The sequence below is a fragment of the Geotrypetes seraphini genome, chromosome 5, assembly GCF_902459505.1.
Source record: "Geotrypetes seraphini chromosome 5, aGeoSer1.1, whole genome shotgun sequence".
Lineage (NCBI taxonomy): Eukaryota > Metazoa > Chordata > Amphibia > Gymnophiona > Dermophiidae > Geotrypetes > Geotrypetes seraphini.
This window is the reverse complement of record NC_047088.1, coordinates 188,281,716-188,295,862: the sequence shown is the minus strand read 5'-3', so window position 1 is coordinate 188,295,862 and position 14,147 is coordinate 188,281,716. Positions and strand designations below refer to the sequence as shown.

The following is a 14,147-nucleotide window of genomic DNA, read 5'->3' as shown; positions in this document are numbered from 1 at the left end:
AGGCGTGCAGAAAGTTCGCTCCTGCCCATACACTGCTGGGACTACAAGGGATGCAAGAAAAGGTATATGGGGAGGGGGGTAAAGAAATTGTTAGTATCGGCTAAGACCGGAGGGATCCCTCCTTTCCCAGCCTCCCTGAGGCCTGCACAAGTCCAAGTGGGGGGTTGGGTGATGACCCAAATATAGGACGAGACCCCTATTTTTGAGCCACTTTTTTGACCCAAAAATCTCATCGTATATACGGTAATTTAAAATTTCCTTAGATATCTTTCTAATTTGTGATTTTTCTATATTTAATTAATTGCATATATGATGTGATTGTACAGTAAACAGGCAGATAGACAAGGGTGACCCAGTCGGCATTGTATATCTGGATTTTCAGAAGGCATTCGACAAGGTCCCACATGAATGACTACTTTGAAAAATTGCAAGCCATGAAATTGAGGGTGAAATACTCACGTGGATTAAAAACTGGTTGGCGGATAGGAAACAGAGTGGGGGTAAATGGACAATATTCGTACTGGAAAAGCATCACAAGTGGAGTGCCGCAGGGTTCGGTGCTTGGACCCATGCTCTTCAACATATTTATAAATGACCTGGAAACTGGTACGATGAGCGAGGTGATTCAATTTGCGGACTATACGAAGTTATTCGGAGTAGTGAAGACACAGAAGGATTGCGAAGACCTGCAATGTGACATAAACACACTTGAGAAATGGGCCGCGACATGGAAAATGAAGTTTAACGTGGATAAGTGTAAGGTGATGCATGTAGGTAACAAAAATCTTATACACAAATACAGGATAGCCGGTGCAGTACTCGGAGAGATCCCCCAGGAAAGAGACTTGAGAGTACTGGTTGGCAAGTCAATGAAGCTGTTCGCACAATGTGCATCGTCGTCATCGAAATGGCCGAACAGAATGCTTGGAATGATTAAGAAGGGGATCACAAACAGATTGGAGAAGGTTATCATGCGCTGTACCGGGCCATGGTACGCCCCCACCTGGACTACTGCATCCAGCACTGATCACCATACATGAAGAAGGACACAGTACTGCTCAAAAGGGTCCAGAGAAAAGTGACTAAAATGGTTAAGGGACTGGAGGAGTTGCCGTACAGTGAGAGATTAAAGAAACTGGGCCTCTTCTCCCTTGAAAAGAGGAGTCTGAGATGGGACATGATCGAAACATTCAAGATAATGAAGGGAATAGACTTAATAGATAAAGACAGGTTGTTCACCCTCTCCAAGGTAGAGAGTCCCTCCAGCGATACTCTTCAGGGCAGCTCAATCGATACCGGGAGCTGCCCCAATGCGGGATAGCCCCAAGCTGCAGTGAGAGAACCTCGGGCCGTGTGGGAGTCCAGCTCCGCCACCCGAGGCCTCCTGCGGCTCAACTTTTGTTTTTTCTACATTCTTCAGGGCAGCTCCACTGATTCCGGAGCTGCCCCAACACAGACCGACCCTCCGGCTGCAGGGAAGAAGCTTCGGGACGCGTGGGAGTCCAGCTCCGCCTCCCGAAACCCCCCTGCAACCAGTCCCTCCAGCAATACTCTTCAGGGCAGCTCCATCGATACCGGGAGCTGCCCCAATGCGGGATAGCCCCAAGCTGCAGTGAGAGAACCTCGGGCCGTGTGGGAGTCCAGCTCCGCCACCCGAGGCCTCCTGCGGCTCAACTTTTGTTTTTTCTACATTCTTCAGGGCAGCTCCACTGATTCCGGAGCTGCCCCAACACAGACCGACCCTCCGGCTGCAGGGAAGAAGCTTCGGGACGCGTGGGAGTCCAGCTCCGCCTCCCGAAACCCCCTGCAACCCAGTCCCAACAGCTCTCCCTGAAGGCGAAGCGACGACCACCACCAGTCATAATTGCCAAGCTCCATTCTAACCCAGCGAACAATTCCTATTTAAGCCCGGCTAAGGCTCTACAGTTCCTATGCACTGTTTAAATTTGCCAAGGATCTCCTGATTCTATTCAACTGTTTTTGCTCTGCTACTCAATTTGCTTAAATCCTGATACAGATCACTTGATTCTACTCACTGTTTAAATTTGCTAAAGATCCCAGATTTTATTCTACTGTTTATGTCCTGCTAAGGATCTCTAGATTCCTCTCAATTGTCTAAGTTATGCTAAATTACTAAGATTCACCAGATTCTAGTTAATTTGTTTCAGCCCTACCTAATCGTCCAGCTCTGTCCAACTGCCAAGCCTTCCGCTATTCTTGCCTCCTACCCCCCCAAAGGATCTCCAATACCCTCACCATGAAACCACACCTATGGATCCTTCTTCTCCTTCTCTGCTCATCCTCCAATATCTCCTTCTGCCTAAAACCCCCCACTCCTAACTTACTGAACCCCATCATTGTCTGTCCTACCTACCCTTGTACCAAAATCCCCATGCTTTTGCGCACCAGATGCCACCCCCCCCCAAAAAAACCCCCGAAGAATCAATCACGCCTCCTTAAAGCCCATTCCCCCTACCAACCCACCCAACCACACCCCAGACTCTCTCACCCCTGTCCCATCTCTCTACTGCAACGCCAGATCCGCATGCAACAAAACCCAAATTTTGAAAGACCTTCTTGAAGACCTCAACCCCGGATTCTTATTCATCACTGAATCTTGGATCGCAAAAGATGACATATTCACTCAGAATGAACTCTGTTCTCATGGCTACCAAGGCCTCTTCTCCCCCAGAATTAACCGAAAAGGAGGTGGTCTGGCACTCATCCATAAATCATTCTTCGACGTCCAACTTCTTGAAAAGGGCAGCCATGCCTCCCTAGAATACATGCTAGCCTCTGTCAATGACGAGCTCCATCCTCACCCACTGGGTATCCTGCTATTATATCGTCCGCCATCATCCCCCTGGAACAAATCCTCTGATCTCGTCCTTGAGACCATTACAAACGCCTTCCTCAAATTCCAAAGGTTACTAATCATTGGGGACATCAACCTTCACATAAACGACACCACCAACAAGGATGCAATCGATCTCAACAACTTCCTCATCTCTTTAGGCTTTCCCCCCCAGACTCCCACCCCAACCCATGAAAAAGGGCACGCGCTAGACATCATCAACTTCCTCGATCTCACCGAATACAAAACTTCAATCGACGACACTCGCTGGGATCCTGTCCCTTGGTCAGACCACTTCCTAGGGGCTTTCTGCCTCCCCATTTTCATGTCACACCTCGAACTCCCTCCGCGGTCCCCCTATCCTATTACCTTCCGAAAAAAAATTGCGAGTGATCTGTTCTGGATCAATTTCCTCAACCTAACTTCCTCCACTCCCAACCCTTCAAACCCTGAATCCAACTGGCACAATTGGATCAACCTCTCTGAGACCACCTACCACTCCCTTGCCCCTCTATCCACTAAAACTGTCTCCTACTCCCACAAGGCCCCCTGGTACCTCCCCTATCACAGACAACTAAAGCAGAAATGTCGAACACTGGAACGAAAATGGAAAAAGTCTAAATCCCCCACTGACAGACAGTCCTGGAGGGCTTCTATTAAGCTCTATAACACAGAATTAAAAAAAATCAAGGAAAAACTACTATGGCAACAAAATCTCCAGATCCAACAACCAAAGTAACACACTATTCAACATTTGGCGTTCCATATCCTCTAAACATGATTCTGCCACACTCCCCTCCTCTCCATCTGCTAATGATCTAGCAATGAGAAAGTGACTACCTTACGAAGCTCCTTCCCCCCAACACCCGCTTACAACTCTGTGGTGCTCACTACCTCCTACCCTAATCTAACCGAGGCCAACCATATCCCAGCCGATAGATCCTGGACCGCCTTCGAGCTCGTTTCCGACTCCCAGGTCTCCAAACTCTGCCTCAAGTTAAAATCATGCAACTGTACCTTGGATCCTTTCCCCTCCTACTTAAATGAGAATATTCCAGCACAAGCCATCTCATCTCTCACCAAACTTATAAATTCCGCCCTGCTCTCAGGCCTATTTTCTACAGAAATGGGACACATTGCCTTATCCCCTCTATTGAAAAAATCTGATCTAAACCCTCCATTCTCAGCATCCTGGATTACTGCAACATCATCTACTTGGGCTCCACGAAGAAAACCACCAGGAGACTAAAACTGATTCAGAACACCGCTGTCCGCCTTATATTTGGCTTAAACAAATGGAAACACATCACCCACTTCTACCATAATCTGCACTGGTTACCATTTGAATCCAATTTGAGTCCTATTCAACCATTTGAGTCCTATTCAAGTTCGCATGCCTCTGCTACAAAATAGTATTTGGTATATCCCTGAGCTACCTCTACCCACATTTCAATCTAAATTACAACAATAAGAACTCCCGCAGAATTCACCTGTTCGCCTTCCCCTCCCTAAAACTATGTCATTCCAAAAGGTTCCTTGACAAAACCTTCTCCTTCCAGGTGGCTAAACTGAACCCTGGCTAGCCCAAATTGTACTCGACCCCACCTACCTTGACTTCAGAAAAAAACTCAAAACACACTTATTCCACGGACAGAACCCGTAACACACCCTCTTCTTCAACTCCCCCCAATGCACGTGAACCTCCAACTACTCCTTCTTATTGTACTCTCCTAACCTGTTAACTTTAATGACCTGTATTTTTCCTGTAAATAAATTTTACCTTCCTATTGTACACTCTTGTATAGCTCGGTCAACTTCAATGACCTGTACATTTCTAAACTTCATTGTTTGTAATCTTAATTAATTGATGTGAACCGCCTAGAACTCCCTGGGTATGGCGGTATACAAAATAAAGTTATTATTATTATTATCATCATTATGAATGCAGAAGCCTTTTGTAAAATGCACGTACAGATGCTGGCAGATGTGTAATTGTTGGCATGTATAATAATTTATACATGTAAAAGCCAATAAATAACGTGTAGGTAATGATTTGCCAACAGACCATTATGGTCTATGCCTAAGATTAATGACATGAATTTGATACTGGTAGAAAAAATTTAAGACCTTGGGATTCATTGTGATAGTTCTGTGGATTTTAAATCTCAAGTGTTGCTTTTTTTTCATTTGCGGTTTATTAAACAATTAAGACCCTGGGCAAGTCACTTAATCCTCCATAGCCCCAGGTATGTTAGATAAGATTGTGAGCCCCCCGGGACAGATAGGGAAAATGCTTGAGTACCTGATTGTAAAACCGCTTAGAAAACCTTGATAGGCGGTATATAAAATCCTAATAAACTTAGAATGAATTTAATTTGGTAAATATGCATGCTTTAATAACAAGTTGATTAGATTAGTGCAATTCCTTGTACAATTGGTTAAGTAAGAATTGTTTAGCAAAATTGCAACTAGCACAACATACTACTGCTAAACTGATAGCTGGAAAAAAGAAATCAGATCATTTTACATCTATATTAGTTAATTTGCATTGGTTGCCTATTACAGGATGAATTACTTAAGTTTGGTGTTTCAAGCTTTGAAGTGGAATGTCCTAGAGTACTTAGATAAATTGATATATGCTCTAACACAGGGGTTCCCAACCCTGTCCTGGAGGAACACCAGGCCAATTGGGTTTTCAGGCTAGCCCTAATGAATATGCATGAAGCAAATTTGCATGCCTATCACTTCCATCATATGCAAATCTCTCTCATGCATATTCATTAGGGCTAGCCTGAAAACCCGATTGGCCTGGTGTTCCTCCAGGACAGGGTTGGGAATCACTGCTCTAACATATGTTCTGTTTTCATCTCAGAAGAACTTGCTTCAATTACCTTCATTGGATAAAATGAGATTGACTGGAACACGGAAAAGAGCATTCTTTTATGCTGGAACTAAGTTGTGGAATAAGCTGCCAATTGAATTGCAATCAATGGAAATTTACTTGGTTTTCATAAGCTATTGAAAATGTGGCTTTTTACTGAAAACGTTTGTAGAATGAACATTATAACATGGATAGTAAGGAGAGTCAAAATGCTAAGAAAAGCATCTAATTCTTTAGCAACTCTCCAGACCTGCATAGGGTTAATCTTACAAGCGGGTATATATCTCATCATGACCAGCAAGTGGAGACTGAGACAAAACTTTGGAACTCTACATATCATGTGACCCCCTCCCTAATTACCTCAGTCTTCTCTCAGTCTCCAGCAGGTGTGGTGAGCTGTACTTACCTCCCTTGGTAGGGCTGTTGGAATTTGTTTAGGAATTTTTGTCCCTTTTTGTTGCTGGATTGAACTTGGGGATCCGTCCAACCTCGGGGGTGTCAAATCCGGCGGGCCTCGAGCTGGGTCCCTCCCCCCCACCTTCCTCCACCTCTCCACATTTTTGTAGAGGTGCCTCAACAGTAAGCCTTACTCCCTGGTGATAAGGCATATTGTTTAGAGAGCCAGTGGAGTATGTTCTGTTAAAAAAAAAATTCCTCAGGTAGTGCCGGTCTGAAGGCTTGCTCTCCCTTTAAATTTGCTGTATTTTTCAACTAACCGGCACTTTTTTCTAGTTAGGTCGTGTATTGAGAAATGAGCACTTCTCAGGGGAAGAAGTGCTCATTTTGCTCCAGACGTGAGGCACTCGAGGCCGGCCTGTGCAAGCGGTGTACAGGTCGGTGCGGTGCAGGCGGCCAGAGCTCCCTGCCACTGGTGCCTCGCGAGTCGGCAGGGAGCAGTGGGGAAGCCCAGTGTTCCCCCACCGCCCATGGAGGGTTTTCCTCAGCCAACGGTGAGGGTAAAAAGGATTCCCTTACTGTTGATTCGGGGCATGCCTGCTTTAGCAGCTGGGACTGTTCAGGCTTCCCAGCCGCTACATGCCCTGGAGGGTTTATTTTTGGCGGGAACTTCGCCATTTTTGAACAATAAACCCTCCATTAGCTCTGCCACCTCAGGTGACCTTCCTCCTGTCTTGGAAAAACAGGGGCAGGTTTCTGCTGGGACCCCTGCTCAGGTAGGCAGTCCCATGGGACTGCCGAGGGGGCTTTACCCATGATTTATTTTTTAATTTATGCAGAGCTTATTTTCAGGCAGCCGGGGGTTTTCCAGTTGGCCTGGGAGTTTCAAGGAAGATTGTGCCCCTTGCATCCCCTGCGGTTTTGCCCCCTTCTACTTCTTTCACATCCCCTTCTCCTCCTCCCTCGTCCAAGCGCCCACGGATGGCTTGGGACAAAGACTTGTGGTCTGAGGAGTGTGCAGATTTTGATGAGGATCTGGACCCTTGACCTCCAGGATCCTCTTGAGGGGACGGCCGCTGGTAGTGGAACCTCGTTTTTTCCGGTGAGGAGGCGTCCGCGGTGCGCCTTTTTCACAGAAACGAACTCCCACCTTTGATTCAGCAGGTCTCCTCAGTTTTGAGGAGACACCACCTGAGACCTCGCAGATGGGGGACCCTCTTCTTCAGGGGATCCACCCGGCATCCTGTTATTTTCCTATGCATCAAGATATTCGGGATATTGTTCTGGCACAGTGGAATACGCAGGAGGAGCCGTTTCGGTTTTGAGTGCCTGCATGTTGAAGGACCTTACTCTTAAGGCGGTCTTCTTGGTGGCCATTACTTCTGCTAGACGTGTTTCGGAGCTGCTGGCTCTCTTGTCGGTCTCCCTTCCTCGAGTTTTCCAGGAAGCGGATAGTGTTGAGGCCTGTTCCTTCCTTTCTGCCACAGGTAGTTTCTCCTTTTCATGTCAATCAGTCAGTGGTCCTCCCGGTCCTGGGTAGTCGGGCAGGTTCTTCTGAGCAGAAACAGTTGCGCAAATTGGATGTTGGGAGGTACTTCGTGCCTACTTGTGCAGGACCCAGGAGATCAGGAAATCAGATCATCTTTTTGTCGTTCTAGCAGGTCCTCATAGGGGGGATGGCACTTCCAAGGCTACCATTACGCGCTGGATCAAGGAGACTATTGCTTCCGCTTATCTTCTTCGGAAAGACTGTTCCGTAATTTTTTCAAGGCTCATTCTACTTGGGGTCAGGCAGCTTCTTAGGCTGAGTCTTCGCTGGTGCCTCCTGTGGATATTTGTAAGGCAGCGGTCTGGTCTTCTCCACATTCCTTTGTCAGACACTACCGTGTGGCCATTCAGGCACTTCAGGACGCGGTGTTCGGTGACCGTGTTCTCGTGTCGGCCCTTCGGGGATCCCACCCATTATGGGGACTGCTTTGGTACGTTTCATTTGTAAGATTAACCCTATGCTGGTCTGGAGAGGCTAAAAGAAAGTAAATTAGCAAGTAAGAACCTAATTTCTCCTTACTGAGGTCTGTTATTTAGTTAATAAGTAGATTTGATTATGAGGGCTATAATTAGATGATTATATTTGAGGTTGGTCCTATGGATGTGATGGCGTAATCAGTATAATAATTGTTATTGTTGTTATAATGAGCTGTTTTTTGAATTGTAAACCACTATAGCACTTCATTTTTTAGCAGTATATCAAATATTGAAATCAAATCAGCATACATTTGCTAATGCATAATGGGTCAGATTCCAAAAAACGGGTGCTAGAAAAGGTTGGTGCATGTACTTTATAAAATCATGCTTGGCACCAATTCCTACGCTCTTACTTTGGGCACCAGACATGTCTGCTGAAACCTGATGTAAATGCTGACACCCAAGTTGGGTGTGCTGACCCTTTATTCAGTAATAACCTATGCAGCCTTGTTCGGAACGTCCCCTCCCATTGCCACACACTCATTTGATTTGCATGCTATGAAATGTGGGTGCCCATTATTATACTGTAGAATAGCATGCAAATCCCAGTTGGTGCCAGTTAATGTCAATAATTGGTTATTAGTATCCAGTTATTTCTCATTAGTCAATTAATGTGTGCACACATCTCAGCAGCATGTCCATTTCTGGGTTCACTATATAGAATCCAGTACTAGATTTCAGAAGGCTATATACAAGAGGAACCCATTAAGGGGCCAAGTAATATTTTTGAGGTAAGCACAGTTGTCCCGTCAGTTACTGTAGGAGACCCCAGGTCCAAGAATGGAGTTGCTTTGTAGCAGGTCTAAGTACCAATTTAAGAAATACTCTTGTATTTTACAATGAATGTGTTTTACCATTGTAAAATTCTGGGATAATAAAGGTTGGAACCGGAAGACTACAACTACAACAAAAACCAATCGAGCCAGTAGGTTAGTGCTGACTGGATAGTTGTCCAAGACCATGGGGATTTAAAAGGCTGTATGTCCGGGCAGGAGTAGCTTAATGGTTAGAACAGCAGGCTGAGAAACGGAGGGTCCTGGTTCAATTCCCACTGCAATACCTTGTGACCTTGGGTATGTCACTCACTATAAACCTCCATCATTTCAGGTACAAACTTAGAGCTTCTTTTGTAAAGCTGCAGCAAATGCATCAAAGCCCATAGGAACTGAATAGGCTTCAGTCAGGGCCGGATTTAGATGAAAAGAGGTCCTAGGCTATTCCACTTATGAGGCCCTTTCACCTCCCATTTTTAAGTTTGTAAATTACATGAGAGATAATAAAATACATCATTACTGTGATATATATCAATATGTTAAATGAAACATGTTGTTATTGGTACTAACCTTTATAAAAAATGTGACACGAATAATAAATAAAAAAAAGTAGAGAATGCTTATTTGGACATTTATTCTTAGCACCATATATAGTACTTGTAACAATAACTAATCAAACATAACACACAACATTGCCCCTTCCTATGTCCATAGTGCCCCCAGTGCGTCCTTCCTCACCTCACCCCCCCTCCGATGCACGCCTGCCTCCCATCCCCCTTCCATTGAACACCCCCATGCCATCCTGCCTTCCATTAAACCCCCCCACCCCTCCTCCGATGCTAGCCTGCCTGCCTCCCATCCCCCCCCCTGATGCCAGTCTGGGCCGCCCTGTCCTGACGGATCCACGTTTTGCCTCTCTCCCCATGGGGCTGGACTTTGCCCAGCTGTTTCCGGACTGACATCTTTCCCTCCCCGATCCTCCTCCCAGGGCGAGAAAAAGAAAGGGAGAAGCCGAGTTGGCGGCCGGAGCTGGTTCCGATCCCGAAGCATAGAATTTCTCCTTATTTTAGGTTCAGTGTTTTAGTGTTCACTGTTTTTAGAATAGTGTAATTTTAATTTTGCTAACAATTTGAATGTAGGCCCCTCTTGATCTTGAGGCCCTAGGCTGAAGCCTAGTTAGCCTATAGGAAAATCCGGCCCTGGCTTCAGTACATTTGCCGCAGGGGAATCGCTACCGCGGCTTTGTAGAAGGGGCCATTAGATTGTAATCTCTCTGGGAACAGGAAAATAGCTACTTGAAAGTAACTTGCCTTGAGCTACAACCGAAAAAGGCATGAGCTAAATTCAGATCTCCAGTTGCCTCACTAATTTTTGTAGCTGAGGTTACACTTAATGAGTTATGGGGCAGGAGGGCAGAGTGTTAGATGAGCACAGAAGCTCCCAAACTTAATCTACCTAGGATGGCAGAGAACCTGAAATAAAGCAATAAAAATTTGACTTCTAAGGAATAATATCCTACAGGGGGCTCAAATTTCTGATTGGCAACCAAGATCTATTCTAAAAGTGTGGACTGAAATAGCTGGGCCAATTGATTTTTGTCTGCCTTCATATATTAGGTTATTGTGAAAAACAAGATTTGCATGTTATAAAATACAGCAGCATTCCAGGAGTAAAATGACTAATGTTCACTGCCACTTCAAAGTGATTTGCATAAGTCTTCCTGCTTTTGCCCATGATTTCTGTTTTGGGGGAAAAAAAATCAGGCCCTAATTGTTTCAAGTTTAATAAAATTTTGATTAATCGCTTAATCTTGATTCTAAGCGATGTACATAATAAAAATACAATGCATGACAAAACAATGCATGACAAAAACAAAGTCATACGTGACTATTAACAAATTTGACAAAACTAAAAACAGAAGGAAAAGAACTACAAGTTATTTGACAGAAAGTGAGACATTTAGGGAAAAAACAAGGGGGGTAAAGTTAAAAAGCTTCATTAAAATAAGAGTCAGATTAAAATTGACTGGATAACTAATTTTCAAATGCGTCTTTAAAAAGAAAACTCTTCAATTTACTTTTGAATTTTTCCAAATTGTATTCTTCCCTCAAGTAAATGGGAAGAGAATTCCAGGCTTGAGGAGCCGTAACAGAAAAAATAAATTGTCGCCTTGTATTAATACCGTATTTGCCGGCGTATAAGACGACTTTTTAGTACCTTAAAATCCTCCCCAAAGTCGGGGGTCGTCTTATACGCCGGGTACAGTTTACATGCCCTTACTTGCGGGGCTGGATGTACTCAGTCGCGCGGCTCTTCTTCTCCCTACCTTCTCTGCTTGCAGCACAGAGCCGAACGGAAGTCTTCCCGACGTCAGCGCTGACGTCGGAGGGGAGGGAGGGCTTAAACAAAGCTTAAACAAAGCCCTCCCTCCCTCCGACGTCAGCGCTGACGTCGGGAAGACTTCCGTTCGGCTCTGCTGCAGGCATGGCAGGTAAGGAGAGAGAGAGTACCAAGAGAGAGGGGCGGCCGCCCCGCCCCGGTTGCAGCACAGCCGGCCAGGTCCCCTTACTTTTGTGGCACTTCCCCGACCGACCGATAACAGCCCGGGTCCGACAATCCTCCCTGCCCTGTAGCCGCGAATCTAAATTACCTTCTTACAGCAGCTGTAAGAAGGTAATTTAGATTCGCGGTTAAGGGCAGGGAAGTTTGTCGGACCCGGGCTGTTGTCGGTCGGTCGGGGAAGTGCCACAAAAGTAAGGGGACCTGGCTGGCTGTGCTGCACCCGGGGCGGTAGAGAAGGGGGGGGGGGAAGGACTCTGAAAGCACTTGAAGACAGAGGAGGGAGAAGAACGCTGAAAGCACATGGGGGAATACAAAGGGGTGGAGAAGGAAGAAGGGGTCGTCTTATACGGCGAGTATAACACAAAACTCTATTTTTTAACTAAAAGTTGGGGGGTCGTCTTATACGCCCAGTCGTCCTATACGCCGGCAAATACGGTAATTTTGAGAGAAGGAATTGTTAGCAAATGCTGTTCATTGGATCTCAAAATTCTATTTGAAGTATATGGAATTAATAATTTATAGATGAAAGCAGGAGTTTTATAGAGTAACGATTTGAATGTGAGCAGACATAATTTATACGTTATCCGGTGAGCTACCGGAAGCCAGTGTTCTTTTTTAAGGAGAGGTGTTACATGATCAAACTTCTTGGCTTTTGATATGAGCTTAATAGACTCCATGTTAATTAGCTAATATGTTAAAGCAGTGTCCAGCAAACTTTCTCGAGCCGCGGTACACTAAAAGCTGTGGCTTGAGGCACCTGGAAGTGCATGGATATTGCCGTGATGACATCACGTGCATGCGTGACATCATCATGTTAATATCCGCTTGTGTGTGAAGGCCCTCCAGGTGGGCCCCGAGACGCCAGTGGAGGGTGCCAGAAGGGAAGAGGGCGAAAGAGAAGGATAGGTACTGGCGCCCTCTGTTTGCTTACAGGACGTGCCTCTCGCCACGAGAGGCACATCCTGTAGGTAGTCAGCTGGCGCCGGCGCCTCTCCTCCTCCCCAGAATACCGCAGCACAACCTGAAATCTCAGGAGCACACTAGTGTTCCTTGTCACAGTTTGATATACACTGTGTTAAAGTGTGGGTATGGATAGCCTTGCCCAATTAACTAGGAATTTGTCCTTTTTTTGTTAGTCTTTTAATAAAATTATGGCTATGTGTAATTTGTTTTACTTTCAACATTTCATTTTATTTTTACATTTCTTGCAGATGCTGCTGTTGACTCAGGAGAACTCTGGTTTGTTAATTTTTATTCGCCACATTGTTCACACTGCCACGATTTGGCACCAACGGTATGTAGATTAAGTAAGCTGTGTTGCTATTCCCCCCCCCCCTTAAATTTTAGTAAAAAATTGTTTCACAACAAACATTTTAATTTTTTGAAACTGTGGTTTATCATTCTGAGAGCCAAATATCTATGTGTCCTTCACCTGTAAAGTTTTGGTGCATGTTTGCTGAAAACATTTTTCTTGTCCCTCTTTTCCAGTGGAGGAAATTTGCGAAAGAAATGGATGGGCTGATACGCATTGGAGCTGTGAACTGTGGAGATGACATAATGTTGTGCCGAAGCAAAGGAATAAATAGTTATCCAAGTCTCTACATTTTCAAAGCTGGGATGGTAAGAAAAGGAACATTCAGATTATATGTGGAAGGGCTGGAATTTTTCAGGACCATGCAGACTATAGGTTGTGAGGGGAACTTACAAGTTGACCTTCAGGAGGTTAGAATGCCATGGATCTTATTTATAAAGATGTGATAAGATTTTGCTGCTATCACACGTTAACGTGATGCAGTTGGCTTATACTTGTTGAGGAGGCATTCTAGTGGCACTGTTATCAGCTTACTAAATAGGTATTGTGTAGTAACTATCTCCGTTTTCACTGTAAGGCATGTTCTGTTAAATAAGCAGAGGAGTTTGCAGTAGCATAGTGAGGGTAAGAGGTGCCCCCCCCCCAGTTCTTTCCCCACACGCACCCTCCCTTCTCCCCAGTATCTCTTTAAATCTTCACCAGTGCTAGCAGCTTCTCTGGCTTACTGCTCATGCCAGCGTTGGCTTTACATAGAAACATAGAAATTGACGGCAGAAAAGGGCTATAGCCCATCGAGTCTGCCCATACCAATGACCCACTCCCTGACTTTTACTCCCCTATTGATCCCATGTGAATATCCCATTTTCTCTTAAAATCTGACACGCTGTTGGCCTCAAGTCACCTGCTGAGGCAGCTCGTTCCAATGATCGACCACCCTTTCGGTGAAGAAGTACTTTCTAGCATCACCTTGAAATTTCCCTCCCCTGATTTTCAGCGAGTGTCCTCTGGTAATCGAGGGCCCTGTAAGACTGAAGATATCATCTTTCATCTCTATACGCCCCGTGATATACTTAAAGGTCTCAATCATGTCCCCCCTCTCTCTTCGCTCCTCCAGTGAGTACAACCGCAGTTTTTTTAGTCTTTCTTCATACGTGAGATCCCTGAGCCCCAAGACCATCCTGGTAGCCATTCGCTGAACCGATTCAATTCTCAACACATCTTTCCGGTAGTGTGGTCTCCAGAATTGAACACAATACTAGAGATGAGGTCTCACCATGGATCTGTACAGTGGCATTATGACTTCAGGTTTTCTGCTGACAAAACCCCTACGGATGCAGCCCATCA

The 14,147-nt window shown here is 45.3% G+C and overlaps 1 protein-coding gene across 3 annotated transcripts in view; it reads left to right on the top strand.

Moving 5' to 3' along the window:
- DNAJC10 (DnaJ heat shock protein family (Hsp40) member C10) overlaps positions 1–14,147 on the top strand; it is a 111,328-nt gene that overhangs the window by 18,694 nt on the left and 78,487 nt on the right. For all 3 annotated transcript variants that reach the window (XM_033946185.1, XM_033946186.1, XM_033946188.1), the window contains exons 5-6: positions 12,703–12,785; positions 12,980–13,111. In XM_033946185.1, the coding sequence (XP_033802076.1) occupies positions 12,703–12,785; positions 12,980–13,111 (215 nt within the window). The remainder of the gene's footprint in view (positions 1–12,702; positions 12,786–12,979; positions 13,112–14,147) is intronic.